The 23142-nt window shown below is 36.9% G+C and overlaps 1 protein-coding gene across 1 annotated transcript; it reads left to right on the top strand.

Moving 5' to 3' along the window:
• The first annotated feature begins 2994 nt into the window (after positions 1-2994).
• Positions 2995-22834, top strand: LOC135153837 (uncharacterized). The gene is made up of 7 exons (XM_064098010.1): positions 2995-3070; positions 6220-6531; positions 9490-9663; positions 11191-11231; positions 18432-18557; positions 22087-22203; positions 22742-22834. Exons 1-7 carry the CDS (start codon positions 2998-3000, stop codon positions 22832-22834), a joined length of 936 nt encoding a protein of 311 aa, XP_063954080.1. The 5' UTR covers positions 2995-2997.
• Positions 22835-23142: the final 308 nt, after the last annotated feature.

The raw sequence follows: 23142 nt of genomic DNA, 5'->3' as shown, positions 1-23142 counted from the left end.
TGACTAAGACAGGCCCTGAGAGGGCTACATGTAGGTTTCGATGTGCAAGCGCTTCTTAATAATGTGTAGCTGATATACCAAAGCCCATGCTTTTCTCTCCAAGCAATAGCAAGAAAATAAAATTGGCTGTATGATATATAGTAGAAATGCCCTTATGCCTTAATCATGTCAATGGGTGATCCAAAATTGTGAAATTGCCAATAAATAGGCAATATACATGATATAGAGGAGGGGGTGGGGTGACTTAGACAGCACATGAGAGGGCTAGCGTTCGATGTGCTGCGCTTATTTATGTAGCTGGTAGAACGAACTCTACTCTTTCAAATCAATAAAATAAATAATAAAGCACAAACGCTTTTTTGCCTCAATGTTGGGTCCAAAATGGTGAATTTCCCAATAAATTAGCAATAAGCAAAAGGGGGAGGGGTGACTTCCACAGCCCCCCCCCCCGAGAGGGGTAGGCTTCGATGTGCTATTTATTTTGATGTAGCTGGTAGAACAAAGCCTACTCTTTTCCTCTCCAAGTGGTTTTAAAGTAATTAAAGTGGATGTACTGTATAACAGAAATGCCTTTTGCCTCAATGGGTACTCCCAAAAAACAGTTATTTTTCTAACAAATAGGCAATATACAACAACATGATATAGCAACGGGGGGGGGGGGGGGGACGGCTTCGACACCCCACCCCCTGAAAGTGTTAGGCTTCGATGTGCCAACATTTTGTTTTATGTAGCTGATAGAGAAAAGCCTACTCTTAACTCTGCAAGTGATTAACTAGCGGAGATAAATGCATTTAAGTTTTAACTATACATTATACATACATGTATTATACATACATGTATTATACATACATGTATTATACATGTTATACTTATTAATCTATGGAAATGCATACATAAAGCGACATTTCTGAAATTGAAGTATTCAAGTTTGATACCTTATAAATTTGCTAAAAAGAATGATACATAGTTGAAATTTCGTCCACATGATAATAGTATATTAATAAAGTTTTCAAGAGAATTTCAAGGTAATTGATTAATTTTTCATAGAATTATGTAAAATCATGTATTTGTAAAAAAATTAATTTTTGGGAAAAAATTACAAAAAATGCAGTTTTTACTTAAAATCTCAGCCAAATGACCTACTTATCCCCTATAAATAGTACCAAATTGTAGAAAATTTATTTGGCTTTCATATGACACAAATTTTATGGCAATTGAATGCTTATGTCAAAATTTATGTACGAAAATTCAAATTCTCGAAAAATATGGCGGCCATTTTGAAAAAAGCGTCCTCACAGGTTAATTTTCAGGATACAGCCTGTTTACCTCATATATTCATATTCAGCGTAAAAAAAAACTGGTTTAGAGGCACTATATGAAAATTTATCCTTCTCCAAGTGGCACCTTGCTCAGTTATAACCCGGACTATAATTGGCAAAATTAGAAAACAATTCAAAATACAGCGAAAGTCAATAGTATTGACAGCAAAATTAAGTTCTTTGTTAAAAGGAATGTAGATTGTACCTGTGTTAATTTTAACTCATACCTGGAATTGAGACAATGTTTTGGTGTAGGCCTATCAATTTTTTGTAGTCAAAATTAGATTGGCCAAGACATTGATTGGCCTTGTGCTCGATTGCGGTAAAATGAATGCATACTTGTCTGTCTGTTCTTCATGGAAAACACAATTTTCAGCATCCACCTTTCTTTTTCACAGAATTTGATGCCAGCTTGACTGGCTAGCAATTAATGATGACTAATATACCCCTGAGAAAATCCGCAGAACTGAACCGGCAATTTAGTTAACGTATTAATCAAATTGATCACATGTTCATGATGTTAGAATGTGTGCGCATGTGTTTTCAAATCCAACGTGTTATCCGACGTTTGACGTGAAACTACTTTTTTTCAACGTAGCGCCGCGCTCATCTAATAAGAAAGTAGAACAGACCCGAGAACAGACAGAAAAGACTCCACTAAACTTAAAAGTTAAATTAATTTGACTGCCATTACTTTTATTACGGTTTCATGGATACATAATGTAATTATATTGAGCTATGTTTCATATTGTGACTTTAGTAATGAAAACAAAAACCCCAGCAGAGTCTCGCGGGCCCTCCTTATATAGTGATACGTTCGTGGTGTCATGTACTCTGCGTTTTACCCAAGTCTACACAGCTTGATAAAGTAAGCTTAATATTTTTTTCTCAGATTTTTAATTAGTTTTTCAGATGTTATGATCATTTTGATGCCATACAATTATTTTCAGGATCTCATACACACTTTTTGGCATGTGAGAAGCATAAACCAACCAACATTCACTCTGGTCAACCTTAAAGTAACACATAACACAAAGTTTATAATTATACTACACATTGTTTCGCATAATCTGTCCTTTCATAGATATGTTATAAGTTGCCAATCAAAATTTGGTATCTCGAGATAGGTGACGTCATATCGGCTTTAAATTATGTTCGGTCAATTGTATACGCCCTACCCTAACCTTATTGAACATGCTAAAGTATTAACAATATAACATCGAATATAATTTTGGAGCTCTTTCAACTCATTCTGGCCCACTGTGCATGCGTCGTGTTTAAGAATTCCTTTAAGAACTATTATCAGAAAAAGTACCTTACAGTCATTTTGAGAACTACCTTAAATGATGTAACCGAAACAAACCTTATCATTCAAGTCTAAATGTTTTGAATCCCCATTGATATCAAGTAGATGAGAAAGACGAGAGGTGGTTGAAATGGTTGAGCCTGACCACGTCGTTGTGAGTGCATGACATCATAGGAAGAGCAACAGTCTGACATAAATATTCCTCTAATAATTGTTTGACATAGGGTCGACAGCAAAGGAAAACATTGAATCCATACAATGAGATTTAAATGAAAGTGCTCGGCCTTACTGCACACATAACCCTCACTTCGTAAGATCACGATTAAACAACGATGCGCTATCTTTTTGTTTCATTTCTCGCAGGAATTCACCATGAACCTCAATATCATCGCTACATTCGCAGTTTTGACTACAATGCAAGTGAGGGTCCTAAGCAAAAGTCCAGGTATAATCGCTATTTCAATGATTTGTCATTGTAAACAATTATATTTTAAGTAAGAGTATGCAACTACTGCTTGAACATGCTGGAAGGATCTTGTATTTTGAGCATATTTGACTATATTCATGATAAAGTGCATTTCTGGGGGTTTTCTCTCTCTCATAAAGTATAACGAAGCACCAAACGATTTCCGGCATCTCAGGCATTTTGTCCTGAAAATTGAATATTCTGATAAACGTTTGTGATCAAGAAGAAGATGCGTCCCTAACTAATCAATTCTGATTAATGCGAGGAAGAAGGGCGAGCTGATGTTTAAAAATATTTTTTTATACTAGCTGGCCTGAAGTATAAGGGACTGCTCGCCGTGACTCATGAAGATTTTCCATATCTCAGCTATCAAAAAATGAGAAAAGAGAAAGCTGAAAATGTTTGATATTCCGATTTCAAATCTAAACATTCTAACAAAGTACTGTTTTTAATCATGAACAAGAAAGATACGTAACTGAAAATTTGATGCAAGCGCAAAAAGTGGGCTGTTTTTTTTAAATTAAGACCTAACAATCAGGGCACTCTATTACATTTCGTAATTATAATAAGGATAGGTATCTTCCTAAATTAAATATGTAAGCACAAGCTAAAATGGTAAAAGGAGAATGAAACATTTGGAACAAGATAGCTTGTGTGAAAACAGAAAAATATCAAAGAAACAGATCAACTGAAGTTTGAGAAAAATCGGACAAATAATGAGAAAGTTATGAGCATTCGAATGTTGCGATCACTGATGCTATGGAGATCCTCAAATTGACAATGCCACAAAGATGTGTGATGTACGTCACTTGTGAACAAGTCTCCCCATTACTTTGTTATATATTTCACTTAATTTGCCTCTTTTATCACATCTATTAGTAGATCTTGTGTTATTTATAGAGGAGGGCATGTAAAATAGATTATTAAAAGATACATCATGGATAAAGAATTTCTATCACAATAAGAAAAGGAACATTTTGAGGGTATTTTATAGTCCATCAAAGGGAAAGCTGTTCACATGTGACATCACACATCCTTGTTGCATTGCCAAAGTGAGGATCTCCATTGCAATATTCAAATGCTCATTACTTTCTCATTATTTGTCAAATTTTCTCAAACTTTATTTGATCTGTTTCTTTGATTTTTCTGTTTTCACACAAGCTATCTTGTTCCAAAGGTTTCATTCTCCTTTAATATTCCAATTTGAAAATGCACATTGCAAGCGCTTTTATTTGAAGAATAGGATGTGTATCGCAGTAAACAATATGGACCTATCCAAGGAGGATTATCTATTGTTACTGGGGGTGTTGTGAAAATGCTCAGCACCCCCAGTAACAATAGAAGAATCCTCTGTGGTCCATGTTAAACAATACGAGCTCGAATTTTTTTAGCTTTTCAGATTTTGACCTGGAATCGAAGAATTCTAAGCACATTTTATCACCATGAAAGCCCAAAGGATGGGAATCTTCCTGAAAAAATTATAAGAACGTAATCAGTAAAGCGCGATCTGAAAATCTTTAATATTCCGATCATTCTGTGAAAGGACAATACAAAAACATGTTTAGAGACTATTTTAAGCATTATTGAACAGGACAAAAAGTGCAAAATGATATGGATCGCGCTTATTTTTTTAAATTCATACATAGAAACGGGGCATTCTAGGCATATTTGTCTTCATAATCTTCTTATCATGCCTATCAGGCGAGCCCCAAAGTGCAGGCTGAAGATATCCCGACCTGAAAGAACGACATTTCCAGGCCTACTTGTAGGCATCATAAAAAGGGATAAGTAGGTCTATCTCATCAAATATGATAACAATAAAAGTAGAGTGCGAATTATTTTGATATTGAGGCTTAGAAGCGAGAGATTCTAAGCACTTTTTGTAACCATGAAAAGGATACCCATAATTGTTTTTTGCAACAAGATCCCCTTTTTTATACTGATCTGAAAAGGGACCTGTAAAGGGTTGTTTTTAAATGGCACATGAAAAGATAGATTCAAATGCGAAGCGCGAGCTCGAAACCTTTGACCGTCTGACCCGAAAGCTGGACGTTCTAAACACTTTTTTAAAATCATGAACACGACAAGTATCCAACTATTGCGAGCGCGATACGCGAGATATGTTTTATTTTTATCAATAATTCAGTCTGAAAACTGGACAGCTGAGCACGTTTTTAATAAAGAACAGATTACACGAGTGCGGAGCGTGATCTAAGATTCCTTTGAGATTTATATCTTGAAACGGGACATTCTAATCACTTTAGGTAATCATGAACAGGATGGGAACCTAATTTAACTTGAATTTTTACTTGAAAGACTCGACAATTTAAACACTTTCTTAGATAACGAGCAAAATATATGAGTGCGGAACGCGAGCTGAGATTTTTTGTTTAGACTATTAAACGGTGCATTCTATTATATCATAACCACCTGAGTTATCATGATATCATCCACTTTGGTTGAAGTCATGATGGTTGAAGTTGAGATAACATGCGTTGGTATTTTAGAGAAGACTGATCAATTCAATTGTTTTCCAAATTACGAAGTTGACGTTGTAAGGACAATAAACACAGAAAACAACATTTCGAGCACATCCTGCCAATATTGATGAAACCTAGCTGTAGAAATTATTTTTTGGTAAAGTTTCATTTGCTTGCCTTTTTACCCTGATTTGAAATGAGTCACATATTCACCTGACATATCAGTTATGGCCAAATAAGAAGTAGACGAACAGAATAAAAGTAATCACAAAAATGTTATGTTAACGTTGATTTAAGCACTGAATAATTCCAAAGACATTTCTTTTTGCAAATCGTATAAGAATATTTTGATTTGTGAACTGGAAAATAGGAAATCACATGTAATCACAGATGAATCCACATAAGTTGATGTAACAGAATCCCAATGCACAATGGTACCTATTTTTGCTGTTTGCGAGTTGGAACGTTTGTAAAAAAAAAAAAAAGATACAAAGCTGGTAAGCTGTAAATATGCATGAAACTGGCTTCGTTGCATTTTGTTACTTTTCATTTTTTCCATTATTTGTATTATTTGTCTTTTTTTATTCCAATAAGGTTTTTAACTGTCACTTTCATAAATGTATTCATTACAATTGCCTCTTGGAACAGAGATACGCGTCCCTACAGGAGGGAATGTAACCCTGGAATGTTCCATCAAAAGTGGTATCACAGAGAAGTGGCAATGGGTGTACTGGCGAAGGAAAAATGAAACGATCTACTCGCTCGACATGGGAACTGGTACCCCAGATAACGTTGCCAACGACACCCGATATGAGAGCACTATTAGTTGTGCTAAGTGCTTCCTCATCAAGAAACTGAAGGTGTCAGATAGCGGGATGTACCACTGTGAAGTTTCGACGAGTAGAACCATCCAGTCCAATATCATGGGCGACGACGTATACCTACAGGTGTATGCCACAGGTTAGCAGAGGCATCGATCTATGTAAAGTATGGCGGAGGGGGGGGGGGTGTTGATACATGACGACCGAGCAAATGGCAAATGTGAACCAGCAACGATTCCATGTACATTTTGTAAACGTTGGTTAGGTATAAATTGGTAAAAGTTGTATATAAATAATATGTTGTTAAAGAAAGGGGTCAAAGGTTACATTAGCGACCTTTCTCAAACCTCAGGGACGCAAACAGAGTCCCGTTACACAAAGGCTAGCGATTAATTGTAAGCTCGATTTTTACAATAGATGGTACAGTTTAGTATAGTAAGTGGAATCTAGCTGTTTATTTTCAATTCGTCTAATGCCAATTCGTCCGATTGCAAGCTCGTCTACTACCATTTGGTCTATCTTCAGTTCATCTACTCACCACATGGTCTACTTTCATTTAGTCTTATGCCATTCCGTCTAATAGCCAGTTGGTCCAATTTTTTTAATTTATTTATTTATTAAACAATATTTCAATAGGGTGCCCTTTCAGCAAAAGCTGGTATCAAAAGGGGCCCTAAAAGCATAAAAACAAGACATGTATATACAATTGGTAAAACATACAAGGTAAAACAAGGGAAAAACATTATATAAATCATACATATTAGAACACAGAAAGGCATGCAAAATTAAGTCATTAAAATATTTGTGGCACAGGTATCATTGACATTTTAACATTTGCTGGACATTATATATGATTTGAGTTCTTTTTTAAAAATAGAGAGGGTGGATAGGGTTTTTTAAATGAAGGGGCGAGGAATTGAACATTGATATTGAGGAAATAATGAATGAGCATTTGTAGTATTCAGTATTGCATTTTGGGACATCGAGTTGTAGATTGGAGGCGGATCTTGTATTTACGTTATGTCTTTCGGATACTAATTTAAAATTTTCATAAAAAAAGTTGGAAGATAAATTATTTAAGCTCTTAAATATAAATATACATCGAAAATACATTACTCTTTGGGGATAGGAGAACCATTCAAGTTTTTTAAATAACTGATCAGACGGGGTGAGGACGTTTGCTTTGAGTATTATTCTGGCAGCATGTTTCTGAAGTTTTATTATTTGATTTGTTTGTGTGATAAATCTTAAACCCCATACCTCACAACAATAGTCAATTTGACTTTGGATTAAACAGTTATAGATTAGTTTTGCAGTGGTAACATCAATGAATGGATTAGCCCTTTTCAGTATGGCGAGAGCAGCACATACTTTTTTACTAACGTGTTCTACATGATCATGCCAAAGAAGTTTATCGTCTATTGTGACACCTAAACACTAGAGTGAACCTTATTTATTACTTTACCATCAAACGTGATAGAAATATCTGAATCTGAATTATTATATTTGTTCATTCTTTGTCTTGATCCCAGAATCATCATATTTGTCTTTTCAACATTGAGAATTAACTTATTTAATTCTAACCATTGGTTTAAAGCATTTACATCTTCTTGTAAAGCCAATTTCATATCTATATCGGATCCTAATAAAAATAATGTTATGTCGTCGGCATACATTGTAACTTGACCATTCTTTATTACATTCGGCAGGTCGTTAATACATGTAAGTACTAGAAAGAGTAGCCGACCTAATATGGATCCTTGTGATACTCCGATAGACACACTTTCTTTCTCAGAAATAGATTTGTTATATTGAACACATTGCAATCTCATGTTGAGATACGAGTTAAACCATTTAAGTGTTTTATCGGAACAGCCAATACGCTGGTGCTTATTTAGCAGTACATTCGTGCAATAACAGAGTCAAACCATAGAGCTATTAAGAGATAGCTTCATGGTCAAACGCACGTCTAAGATCAATAAAAACAGCGCACACAAGCTGACCATTGTCTATTGCTTTAGACCAGTGATCCGTCATTGAAGCTAAAGCGGCTGCGGTTGAGTGACCCGGTCGGAAACCGAATTGTACTTTACTCAAGATTGACTTTTTGGTGAGACAATCGTAGAATTGTTGATGGGCAAGTCTTTCAATTATTTTGCTTATCGTGGGGAGAATTGAAATTGGGCGATAGTTACTTAAATGTGAAGTGTCACCTTTTTTATAAATGGGTAAGACATTTGTGCATTTCCATTCATCAGGGTACTATTTATTTTCATTGTACAAACATTTACAATTTTTCCGACAAACATTAAATAAACATGGTAGGCCTAGTGATGTTTATAGGAACGAGACCCCAATTGCCAAGAAAAAAAGAGATTATTCGTAGTTCCTTGCAGTAAGAAGGAGTTGAGAGTTCTTATTATTATGAATCAATTTCCATGATTGTTTGAGAGGGAATTATCCACAAACACTTCAAGTCACTTAAAAGTACTACTTGCTTTGCCAATATATCTGAATTAGATTTATTTGGTCAAGCATCACTAAACACTCTATTGTTTGAACGAAAAATACTTCTACTTTTACTACACTTCTACTACGCATTAAAATGGTGAATGTGGCTAGTGGAGGCCTATGAGCATTCAATATTTCGAATTATGCATTTTTATTTAAATAAAAGGTGACATCACATGCGCCAAAAATGGATTTCCCGGTCACGTCAGAATATCCTTAGGTGACACCAAAAAGTCTTTAAATTTTAGGTTTCACATGGCTTGAAATTGAAGGAAGTATTTGAAAACATTGATGTTTCTAACATTTTCAGTTGTAATAAGCAACTACTTGCGCTAATCAAGATGGTGACTGTGGACTCAATTCATTTTTTTATTTGAAAGCAGGATAAAGAGCATTGTAGATTAAATACCTTGCTCACGGGCATAGGTGCCACGGCCGGGAATCGAACCCCGGACTTTCTATGTATAGCCAGGCGCCTTAGACCACTTGGCCACGGCACCTCCAATTTCATTATTATCGATATTTCAAGTACCGTTTCTACTTACGTCTTGTAATCGTGGCATTGCTCTAATATTCATATTTTCAGATCAAGAGATTCCTTCAACCACTTCCAGTGTTCCATATAATACTTCTGAGAAGACAACAGCTCCACTGGCTAAAAATGAAGATAGATTAAAATTATTATCTCTATTGATTTTAATCCCAATCGTCGTTATCCCAATCATGGTTATCATCTATCGTGAGCGTTCACGTATACAAGGTAAGGACCGAGGACATCAGGACCCAGCCGGATTAGACACAATATAATTTTGGGGACATATTTTTTTAAACAATACATGGCCTCGACCACACTATTGTATCTAAACCGGCTTTATCCGTATTTATTTTTGTAAGCATGAATAGGGATAGGAGATAAAAACTAAACCTTCTGCAATCTCTCCAAGCTTCCAACGATATCAGTCTTTCTTTAAATGTCACATTGCCAAACTATACTACGTCATTTTTCCTCTTTATATATTTATCATCAACGTTTTCATATTTTGAATTACTATATCGGAAGAGAGTCAACCAGTACTATAATCGATTTAGAATTACTACGCTATATACTTCTTTTTATTCTCGAATCTTAAAATGGAAAAAGATTTGTCCTTTGTAACCTTTATTTTATTTAGGGATGGGGTAGGGTCCTGCACTACAGGCTCTGACTCCACCCACCCGCGATAACTGTCCCCTTTTTTGGTTGTCTGTTTTATTAAATTATATCTAATTTAATTTGAGCTTAGTATAATTGACACAAAAAAAATCGTGCAAAGAAACTTTCAAAAAAGAAAAAGAAAAAACATTTGATCTAAAATATGTTATAAGAAGCCAATTATTGATACAGATGTACTGAATATGTTTTAAGGTTAAATGTGGAAAATTGTTCACCTTAATATGTCAAGTATGCGACCTAAGTATTTTAAATGGTTCATAACTTTTATATGTAAGCTGCTCACCATATTTCTATCTCTCTCTCTATATATATATATTTCATATTTATTTATGTAATTGATTTTTAAGATTGTGTTTTACTGTAATTGTCAGTAAAATTGAGAATGATCCAATGTGTTTGGATTTTTATCAATGAATTTGGAACTTGAATTGTTATTTTTAAGAATAAAATAGACAACTGGCCTATCATTCAAATATAAAAGCGATGCGCATCTTAGCATGGAAATCAATTTGGTTCATAAGGACCACATTAACTTGAACAATCGGAAATATTTCCCCCAAAATCATATTGAAATGTATAATAATATTATGTCAAGCAAAATACATGTAAAATAAAGATGAGAATCCCAATCGAATTTACAAGTAAAATTCGATTGGCATGATCCCGGCATCTGATTAAAAAAGGAATGAACACTTCAAAAGGCGCAGTATCATCTCAGCTAGAACCTAGATTAATTTTCTTATACGTTTATTTCTTCCTGCTCAAATTTAGTATTATAGAGATTTATCGTCCAATCTTATGAAAGATTATGAAAGGATATGAAAGAAATACACAAAACAGGCGTTTATATTAATATTATTAACGGGGATGATTAATCATCTGTTAAAATACTACCATCGGTGCTTTATTTCTCTCAAAAATGGGAAGATAATTATCCACTACACTTTTTCAAGCCTGGGCCATTCATGTACTATATTTTAGATTATAGTTTATCTCATATTATTATCATTGTAATCATAACAGTTCTAATTATCTTTATTATTGATTTTGTTTCATACATTTCTTCATTTGTAGAGTGCATTAACGGAAGATGTATGGCTGCAGGTAAAAGACGAGTAAGTTAATTTTAATAGATGGTGGAATCAGTTATTTTCAAAAGTTTTGCTATAATGTATGGGAACCGTGATACTGAAAACGCAATGAAAATATCGCGGGGGGGGGGGGTCAAATGTATTGCTGCAAACATGCGTGACCAAATTATTTCCAAACACCCCTAAACGAGTTTTTCTCTGTGTGCAAAATAAGTATTATAAATGTATGCCTAACCCCCCTTAACAATTTTTTTTTCGCTGGCTTCATTTACACATTTTGGCCCCAAAAACAAGTTGTCGCCAGAATATGAACCCTAAACAAGTTTTGTCTCGGGCCCGAACACATTTCAGAAACGACGAGGAAAAAGCCCCGGGGAAAATCTTGGGGGAAAATTATACCCTAAACACGTTTGGCTAGTCTTAAAAAGAAGCTCTGAAAAAAAAAAACCCTTCCCTGAATACGTTTGACCCCGGGATTGACCATTGACCAGTCTTTCAAAACCACCCTTTTTTTGTGAAAATCGGTGTTTTTGATACCCTTAACGAGTGCTCGCGCGGCCCGCGTCCAATTTTTTTTTTGGTCATGCATGTGTACAACAATATATTTGACTGCCCCCCCCCGGGGGGGGGGGGGGGGTATGCACATCTAGTAAACTGGCATAATAGTTACAACAAGTCAGGGCATTAGCAATTGAGTATGTGATTATAAAGAAGGTCCAAGTCCATAAGAGGTAATTTCGAGGAAAGCGAAAAAATGATATTTTTAAATTTAGGCAATTAAAGTATATTTGGCCAAAAGACATCTGACAACATCATAAAACAAACTTAATTGTGCATTTTGTATGAACATTAATATTCACGATACCTGTGTGTGTGGGCGGGGCCTTTTGTCTGGTGCGCTTGGGTCGGTTTTAGAATCATATGGACTTTGGTCATTCTTATATTTATATACATGATATACTTCTGTAGAAAGTAGTAAAAATAATGAGAGAGGACGCTATGATATGAATGAATGCAAGAAAAGCCCATTTTATCTTTTACACACTAGATGAGTCATTGTGTGAGGAACTATTTCCCATATTTAACTCAACGCCATTACATAAATAAAGGAAAACCCGGACGATCTCAGGTTAGGGGTGAAGGTAGTTTATTACCGTGACCGAGTCAACCATAAAGTATGGGACGCCATACGAATCACAAACAATTAACACATAGTGGCGTGACCACTTTTTCTCCTTCCCGTGATTATTTAAGATTGTATACATTTATACAAGCAAATCCAAAAATGTCTACTGACAGCTAACTGTCGAATTAAAACATAATACAGCTCTACACCTCAATGACAAAACAGGCATTTACTTAACAACAATCATTTCAATCTTACTTTTCCTTCAACAAGTACCAACTGAACTATCATCTTTAAAATGTAACTTAAAACACCTGCTAATGGAATAGCCTCTTGTGACATAAATATCTTTCAACTGACAACTGAAAATGCACATTGATAGGCAATACATGGTAACATACCTAAACTCTATACCTGGCTAAAACTTTTACACTATTACAACTTAAACAGTTTTCAATTCAAAATTTCAATAAGACATACTACATAAACTAATATGCCAAGTAACAAGGTGCACAAACAATATCAACAAGCATGTTATTCGTTTAACAAAATGCATATACGCCTAGATTTCAAACAAAAGATAAATACATGTATAAGCAACTCAACAATCAAAATATACTTTAAGTCACCATTTCTCTCCTTCTTCCCAAAAAGAAGAGATCTGCACACTCTACACAAGCTAGCATGTATACATGTATAAAAAAGCCTGTAGCAATACTTAAAAACATATGATAAACAATTTCCATACGATCAAATATCAATCCACTTAAAAAATAAAGAAAAAATCAAAAACAAATATACGCGTTCCAAAAAGGGGACACAAAGTAAGATAGGAACAAACATAATTAACCAGGCAGAAAATAACTGCTGACTTCAGGGAACTGACTGGAGAAAAGCAATCAATATAATTATACTGTGTCTAAACGAAATTAATCACTACACTCCGCAAAGAGGGCACTATGCTAGAAAACATGTAAAATGCTGCATATGAAAAGGATAACAGGCACTGTCAACACCATCACCAGATAACATCATCAAAGTCATGTCATAAATGCAAGAGTATAACAAAGGCATTGGGTAATAAAGGCAGAGAAAAAAGGCAATCCTATCAATTATATTCTCAGTAAAAAAACCATGATTAAAAAAAAACAATGGTATCATCGTTATAAAAAATACAAGAGATAGACGCAACCAACAAACAAGTGCGTCCATTAAAACAAGACATCAGCAATTACACAACCTTTCATTCGCAAGTGCAACCAAGAAGTAACAAACGCACCAACCTCACAACCAAGGTAATGCAAACCCACATGAACACACACTAAATGTAACCAACAAACATCAGCAATAAGTCACATATCACAAATGATCATCAAACAGAAACCAAAAATATAAAAATAAGATAATTAATGAGCGAGACATGTAAAAGCAAAATAACTGGGAAACAAAAGTTAAAAATTCAAGGTTATAACTTGTGGAAAACAAAGTCCAAATCATCAAAGTCCAGATGACAAAGTATCAGTCCTTTTGGCTGCCTAGTATAGGCATCAATCAAGTGGGGTCAAAGTCCAGTAGAATGTGGGGAAGGGGCTCTTCAACAAGGTGAGGCCAACGATAAACATGGAAGATTCCTGAATGTCTATTGGATACGAGATGACCTGGACCTGCATGGGGAAGGGCAGCCAGAGTTCTCTCGGACAAAGGATCCAATCCGGCTTCTAGTGAGGGCGGTCGGGTCCACGGTTCCAAGGGGTAAGACTCCAGGTAAGGTAGGCGTCACAGCAGGTAGGACCAGGCAAGGAAGACAGGCCAAGTTCTAGCATAGAATGACCAGTGAAAGAGGCCTGCCGATGAAAATCATAGGTTCTGTCATTAAGAGTGACCATGTGGCTAGTCACCGGAGAAGGCAATGAATGAACGCCCATCACAAGATCGGACTTGCCATTGTACTCAACTAAAGGCTGTCTAGTACAGTGAAGATCTGTATCTCCCGAACATGGACCAAATGGATCAAGATAGCTACCACGAATGGGGTCAGTAGTTGAAGCAGGAACATTGGCATCAGGAGGATATGTCGGCTTAAGCGTGGCATAGTTATCATGATAACGAATGCCGGGAACTGAGCACACGGGCTCAACGACACGAGAGGCGTGCGAGTCGCGATCTATGGACAACGACACGGACCTAGTAGTGACGGGGTCACGTCGGCTATGCATCTCTGGAGATGTCCCATACGAACAGTCAATGCTGGAGTACTCTTTGTAAGTACTCAAAGCGGCTATGGAGTTGTCAGAGAGTTTACATCCGTTCGAGCTACCATGATACGATTCAACGACCGGTGTGTTGACCGCGAAGAGACCTGTTGTTCGTGTACGATCAACAACATGGTTACGACAGTACGACTCGAATGCTCGTTTGCGACGAGCATAGTAGCTGCGATATGATGTAGCACTGCGAGACGAATCGGAATCCGGAGCGTGTTTGGTACGACTGTCGCGATTCGAATCGGCTATGGTCCTATCGATATCGTATGTAGTATCCGAACGCTTAGGCGTGCAACGATCTGTTCTAAGATTGGCTTGCGAGTAACTGTCAGGGAAATACACAACATCAGAGTGCTCAACACCATCGACACATGACGAACTAACAGGCACAGAGCTATGCTCAGTAATAAAGACCGGAGGACCTGGAACATTTACATGTTCCTCTTGGAACCTGCAAGCAAACCGACAATACACAGCCAAGAATCCAACCGCAACAGGATAGCTGTAAACATCTATAACTGTATCAGGGAGTTCATAGGCATGGAGTGTACTTGCAACACAATTTGGTTTGCAATAGACCTCATGATACGTGTCTGAGAGATCATGTTCAGTGTTAGGTATGATGTCATTAGTTATACCTTGTAAGATTTTGACATTGTTGTACCCATGTTTAGACATGTTATTGAGATCAACTGATGGATCAACCTCACTTTCATCTACATTCATGGTTTCCTGAGAGATGTTGTGACGTATCATTTCACCAGCACTCTCAAGTAAGATGTTATGACATATCATGTCACTTTCACTCATGTCACCTTCATTCTCATGTAAGATGTGATTATCACTCATGTCATCTTCATTCTCCTGTAAGATGTTGTCATCAATCACTGTGACACCTTCACTCTCAGGTAAGATGTTATCATCACTCATCGTGTCACCTTCATTCTCGGGTAAGATGTTATCATCACTCACCATGTCACCTCCAAACTCATGTAAGATGTCATAATTCACTGTGTCACCTTCACTCTCGCGTAAGATGTTATCATCATTCATTGTATCACCTTCACTCTCATGTAAGATGTTATCACCACTCATCATGTTATCTTCGTTCTCATGTAAGGTGTGATCATCACTCATCATGTCACCTTCAGACTCATGTAAGCTGTTATCATCACTCATTGTGTCATCTTCATTCTTGTGTGAGATGTTATCATCACCCATCGTGTCACCTTCATTTTCATGTGAAATGTTATCAGTATCACTTATCATGTCACCTTCACACTCATGACAGGTGTTTCCTTCACTCTCATATCCAGAATCATAGTAACCATGGTTACTGATACTGAGGGGTGCACCACACTCATGTTCACTCACAGTCATGTCACAATGGGAGAACACTTCGCTCACCAGGCATGCATTGGATGTACATGTATCAACAATTGCACATTTAATCTTCTTCTCAGTCTTGTCATCAAGGCAAACTGTTGGACTATCCGGCTTTCTCTCATGTGTGTGTTGTACTAAGCTACGGTATGTATGATGTGGTTGTGTGAGATCTGTAGGCTGGTGTTCATTGAAATCATGGTAAATGAACTCAAGTCCAAAGTCACCGAATGTTATTAAACCTTTGGAAGGCCTAACAATCACATCGTTGTGCTCCATGAACGGTGCACCGACGAGGATGTCACCTCGGAGACCTAGACCTACAAATGCATCATCTGCAATCACTAAACCATCAAACCATAGATTATAATCCTCGTAAGATAGCACAAAAGAACTACTGCCAATCACACTCGACCTGGGAATGGGGAATCCCCCAACCGAAGGAATGTTATCATCAGCATCAGACTCGGAAAAATCAACACTGTCATAATCAACAACATCAAATTCAATATCACAATGATCAACAACTGATTTGCTCACCATATTAATGGTACAACCACTTCGTACCTCTACTTGTACGAAGCAATTACTCTCCTGCTGCCCCTGCACGACAGCAGGAAAATGGGGGGCTGGAGCGCGCCGCCTCTTCGACGCATCACCAAAAATGGGCCCGGTCACGGCAATGGCGCATCGCTGCGTTGACGCAAATCCATACATCTTCAGAAGTATGTGGGACTACGATTCACCTAAGAAAAAGAGCTAACCTGACATTATCACGAAAAAGTTACATTCGAGCGCCCGGTCCCACGGATTGGATAAAGTTCCCTAGGTGCCTGGAATAACACTGAGTCGAATGGTCTAGGTTCAGATCCCGACGGTGCCACCACGCCATTACATAAATACATAATGGCGTGGTGGCAGCTACGGAATTTCGTACTCACCATTGATTTCTTTTGCGATGGACTTTATGCGTTTTCTTGCAGCCAGTCGGTCGACAAATCCGTTGTCGTGATAGGTGGTTTAAACCGTTTATGTTTGCTCGCACTGCCGTAATCCCACCGCTGCCACCACGCCATTACATAAATAAAGGAAAACCCGGACGATCTCAGGTTAGGGGTGAAGGTAGTTTATTACCGTGACCGAGTCAACCATAAAGTATGGGACGCCATACGAATCACAAACAATTAACACATAGTGGCGCAATGTCGCCGAAAATTGTACTTTGGTCGTTTTTATATTCGGATACTCAATTTGCTAAATGTTTCTTGTGACGCTGATAAAACGTGCATTGACCGAATTGTCACTTAATACCAATGTGACCATGGCAGCTGTTGTACTGATCTTGACCATCATGGTGGTTTATTTCAGATTGGGCTAATGCCTATTCGTTCAATTCCCAACTCGTCTACTATCATGTGGTCTAACATTAGTCCGTCCACTATCCACATGGTCTAATTGCCATTTCGTCCACACACCATTTCGTCTAATAACCAGTTGATCCAATAGCCATTTAGTCTATGTGCCATCAGGTCTGTTGGGTCTAAGTGTAAATTGGGCGAAATGAATAAAAAAAAATAATAATATTAGACTAACTGGTAATAAGGCGAAATGGTGATGAGACGAAGTGATTATTGAACCAAATGCTTATTGGACCAAATGGCTGTTACACGAAATGTTGATGGACGGAATATCATTTATAGACTACTAATAAATGAAGGTAGACCAGGTGACGAGTTTATGAGTTGGCAAAAGACGGATCGGCAGTTAACCGTCTGGGTGACCAATTTGGCGTTTGCGGTTTTGTAATGGAATATGACAGTGGATGCTCGAATAAAGGCACAGCTCATTGTGGATCCGGCTTAGGACTACAATCAACTGGCATAATGTTTTAAGATAATTCAGTGTATAAGACTGAAACGGCTAAATCCCACACTGGCTATCATAGCTATAGGATGCTACAAAGTATGTCAAGGAGCGTTTCCTGAATGGACTTGTCGGATATTTTGTCCTACGAGTCCAGTTTTCGTATCCTGGCAGTAACTATTATGATTAGTGCTTCTCCAGGGGTGCTTCTCATCCAATCAACATCAAGGAAGTTTTCAGATCTGACAACATGTCGGACGAAAAGTATTGATAGAATGACCCCGTGGTACCATAATATAAATTCGGATTAGAGTGCAAACCATCTCCCTTTTCTCATTTCGATGTATTATTGTGTATCTGAATCTTTGGTGAGCGAGCAAAGCGAGCGACTGCACCATGGCTCTTAATTGTTACTTTATTCCTTTCTTCGCTTCTTTGTACTTTTAGGAGCTTATTACTATAATGGGGCAATGAATTAGGGGGATGGGGGTGTTTTATAGGCCCTTCACATCCCAAGGATCGATCAACATGCACATAGTCTTCACACATGGTACGTCTTGCATGTAATTGTTCTGCTTTTCACTATAGGGAAACAAAATGAATTCGTCTGGTTCCCATGACGATCCCGAAGGTGCTCAAAGTGTTCCGTTGGTAAAACCCGATGAATCATTGCGTAAAAATGATGATTCTGGCTCAAATGCACCGCAAAAACGAGTAAGTACAGTATGTGGATTAATGGTATATTAGTAGCGATACAAACAGGCGTACAACTAGAGTTAAGATGTCATCTTTCCTCTATAATACCCTAAATATCACATTGTGTATGTTGTGTAATATTTGTGACCTAGCGAAGCTAGCGACTGCACCATGGCTCTGAATTTTATTCATATATTCCTATCCTCCCCTCTGTTTACTTTTAGAATCTTACCTCTATATTGGGGGTAGTGATTTATTTATTTATCTATTTTTTTTTTTTTGGGGGGGGGTGGACATGATCCCTAAGATCAACACATAATGTCTGCACACATGATAGGCCTTGTGAATGTGGATGCTGGACAATGCTTTGGTAAATAGGCTTAGTGCCTTTACCACATGAAAGGAAGAAGAGGAATGAATGAAAGAAAGGAATGAATGATTTTGTATAGCCTTTAAAAATGATCGGTTGTGTAATTAATATATGTTAGTGTCCTTTTGGTGAAATTGCATGTATCCTATTCTCATCTCAAGTCCGTCCATGTCAGGTCGTACGTATTTTTTTTCTGGGCAGGACGTGTAAACATTTTTAAAGAAATACGAAGGCGAGGGAGCGAAGCGACCGAGGCTGTCATCGAGGCGAGGTTTTTTGTTGTTGCATTTGTTTAAATGAAATTGAAGGATTTTGTACATACTTTTGGTGAATCAGTGAAAATTTTCAATAAAAAATTTAGGTTTTCAGACTTGCGGGGGGGGGGGCATTGGCGGCGGAGCAGAGGATTATATTTTGTGTTGGGGGGGACGCAAGTTGCGTCCCCCCCAAACACAAACGATAATCCTCTGCTCCGCCGCCTGGGGGGGGGGGGGGTCAACTGCCTCCTGCTGTGTGAGGCCCTGATCATTACAGATCTATGATGTCCTAGTATGGAATGAAAATGTTTTACTCGGTTAATTCAGAGAAATCAATCAACGGATACAGATCCGACTTGTATTTTGTATATAGTTAATCACGATAAAACTTACATTCAGTAATAACAGACTGCTTTTCAGCAAGTCCGTGAACATTAAAAAACATGTAAAAGTGAGACAATACGAAAATATTGAAAAATATTACAGTAACACTTAAAACATACATAATTGTTACTTTGGTGGCATGAAACCTGAAATCTCCATCTACGCTTTTTTTTCAGGGCGATTTCTGATATTTGCATCATAATGCTTGTATATTTTTGTAAGTGACTTTTCTTTTTTTTGCAGGAGTTTCTGCATTTATTGTAAAGTCAAAATAAAATTACAATACATAAACATAATCGGAGTATGACATGAAAGTACATTGTAATGTGACATATTTATAGTAAAAGACAAAGTAGTGAAAAAACAAATTTAGTGGCAAACTATATAAGCAAAATAAATGCTTGAGTAATAGCAGCCAAAGGGGGAAAGGGGCTACATGGAAACCAATTATTCTATAGGTGTAGGTCTGGAAGAAAATCTTACGTCACAAATCTTCAGAAAATGAGAAAGAAGAAAAATGAAGAAATGAAGTGTGCGTGTGTGTGCAAGTGGGTGAACCTACAGGTGTGATATTTAAGAATACTTCGATAAAATATTTTTTTTTCAATGGAGCTTTAAAAGAAAAGATAGATGCAGTGAGTTTAATATCATTGGGCAAATCATTCCAGATGTCTGGGCCGTGGTGTCTGATCGTTTTATGTGCTAATATTGTTATCGGGTTTGTGAGGTGGATATTGGATGAGTGGCGTGTAGGATATGAATGAATGTTGCTGTTGTAAACAAAAATATCTTGAAAGGGTGTAGGTATAGATTTAGTTGAGAACTTGTACATGAAAATGACAGTTTGGAAAGTATGAATGTCATGAATGTTTAATGTTTTCAGGTTCCGAAAAATACGATCAGTATGTGCTAAAAATTGCGAGTGGGAGCAAATGCGGAGTGCTTTCTTTTGGAGGCGTAGAATTGAGTCTATTTTTGTTTTGTTGCAATACCCCCACAATATGTTGCAATATGATATATGTGACAAAATAAAAGAATTGTAAAGCATAAATAGTGATCTTTGGAAAGACAATATTTCAGTTTGAATAGTATGCCAATACCTCTGTGCTAATATAACGAATGTGGCTATTACAAGTTAAATTAAAGTCAATTAATACGCCTAAGAATTTTGTTTCTTGTTTTTCAGCAAGATGGATGTTATCAATGTTAATGGAGCCACGAAATATACAGCGCGTCCCGGAAAAAACGAATCCGAAACCGATGATTTATCATAACTTAATCATAAATAGAATAGACAAATGACCTACCAATGTAAAGCTTAGAATTTCCTCTTTCATCCGGTATTACTTAGATTATTCGTCATTCATGCATGAGTGAGCAAAAACAATTCGAAGAAAGGTTGTAAAAAACTGATTTGGCGGGGGAACCGGATTTCAAAAAGAAAATCACATGACTAAAAAGTTCAATATCTGCTCTTTTATTTGATACCTTATACCTTGGTCACATTTGCTCTACGGCGGCCTTACGGCGAGTCAAAAACAGCCGTTTTCACATTTTATGTACGAGCTACATAGAGGTGGTTTGTATAATAATGAATAAAACGGCTGTTTTCGACTCGCCGTACGGCCGCCGTAGAGTAAATGTGACCATGGTATAAATCACAGAAAATGGTCAAGAAGTAAAAAAGTTATGATCCCTCGAAACAATGCTTGTACTTCCATAATTTCATTAAATAAACATGTTTTCACCGGTTTCCCACAGAAGTTATCGCACAGTAACAAAAGACTTAATGCATGGTTGATCGTCAACAAAACGGAATGTCAAGTGAGTTTGAACGTTAGCCTGTAAAACCTCTTCATTTTATGAAATTATTGAAATTCAAGCCTTATTTCAAATAACCAGAACTTTGTTATTTCTTGACCATTTTTTTAATTGAGGTATCAAATTAAACGGCAGATATTGAACTTTTTAGAAATGTGGTTTTCTTTTTAAAACCCAGATGCAGCCCGCCAAGTGACTTTTTGGTATCCCCTTTTCAAATTGTTTTTGCTCACTCATGCGTGAATGAGAAATAATCTTAGTAATTTCAAATGAAAGAGGAGATTTAAAGCTTTAAAATGGTAGGTCATTTATCTATTGTATTTGTGATTAAGTTATGATAAATCATCGATAAATCTTGGTTTCGTTTTTTGTGGGACACACTGTATGCTTAGAATTGATGTGTTTTAAGTACATTAAATTTGTTTTGTTAATGTTTAAGGAGAGTTTATTTGATTTAAACCACATGGACAATTTATTTAATTCATCATTGAGTACTGCTGCAAGCGTGTCTAAGATACTGTGTGAAAGAAATACATTTGGTATCATCTGCGAAAAGAACATAAGTAAGTAAGGGGTGAAGCATTGATTATATCATTCATATAGATTAAAAATTACTTGGATCCATTATGCTCGTTTACAATGAGTCCCAAACTACCGATGAAAAAATTATGAGAAACAAATTGATGTGCTTTTTGTTGTTCATTATGATGAGCAGATACATGGACGTGATGGAGAACAACAACCGCCGCAGGGAAATGATTCAGTGGAATCCCAAATTTATCGCAGTGAATCAACCCCAGAATTTGATGCTTCTCTATTTCCAAATAAGGAGGTAAGTTTATGACAAGCTACATGACCAAACATTCCGAATGAATAAGAATTAGCGATTGCATGCTTATTAAAAAAACTCTGCAATTCATGTTTAATATCTATATGAAAGTGTTTGAGACCACTGCTCTCGCTTCTGTCACGATACTGCAACAAATAACAACGAAAATTTAGTTTTAAATTTGATTTCCTTTTCTTTATTACAGGAAATATGTTATACATCAAGCAAAACATAAACAATATTTATCTTACATCTCTTGACGTGTCAGTTCTGATTATAATTCAAATAAAATCCAAGTCGGTTGGCCAAGATTCCTTAAATTAACAATGTAAACAACATAGCTAATCCTATTGTTCTTTTCACTGCTACTAGCAGTCTATTGTCTTTGGACATTCCAGAAATAACAAAGATAACTCATGTGTAACAAAGCTTTACTGAGACATTCTGGAATATTCTTAATCATTCTATGCTATGAAAAGAGGAAATCACTAAACAAATGAATGTAATTGCTCTTACAATTCTTATATATAACACTTCATAGATTAGACTTAGCCTTGGCTATGGGATTGATACGTTGGTAGACGACACATTCGTGATACTCGAGGAGAAAGATGCCTGCAAAACAACAAACTAAAGTGGTTACGAAGGGCAACGGACATAGTTTACAATATTTCTGACCGTTGCCCCATGATCTGCCCCTTAACAACGGGCACAGTACGTTAAATTTGGCTGATATCCCCATTTGATTGCGTGAAAAATGTTGCGATTGCGCACCTACCCGCACACAAATCCGCGTTCAGATTATCCCCCGCCTACCGGGACACCCTCCGGAAGATCTGAGAGTGGTTGTGTGATTGTTCCAGTCATTTGAAATTGTGATTTCAACTTCTTGCAGCTTCTTTGTGAATGACGTGTGTGATAAACCGGGAAATTTGTGAAATC

The sequence above is a fragment of the Lytechinus pictus genome, chromosome 4 (genome assembly GCF_037042905.1).
Source record: "Lytechinus pictus isolate F3 Inbred chromosome 4, Lp3.0, whole genome shotgun sequence".
Classification (NCBI taxonomy): Eukaryota; Metazoa; Echinodermata; class Echinoidea; order Temnopleuroida; family Toxopneustidae; genus Lytechinus; species Lytechinus pictus.
The sequence above is the reverse complement of the archived record's forward strand: the minus strand, read 5'-3'. Positions and strand labels throughout refer to the sequence as shown.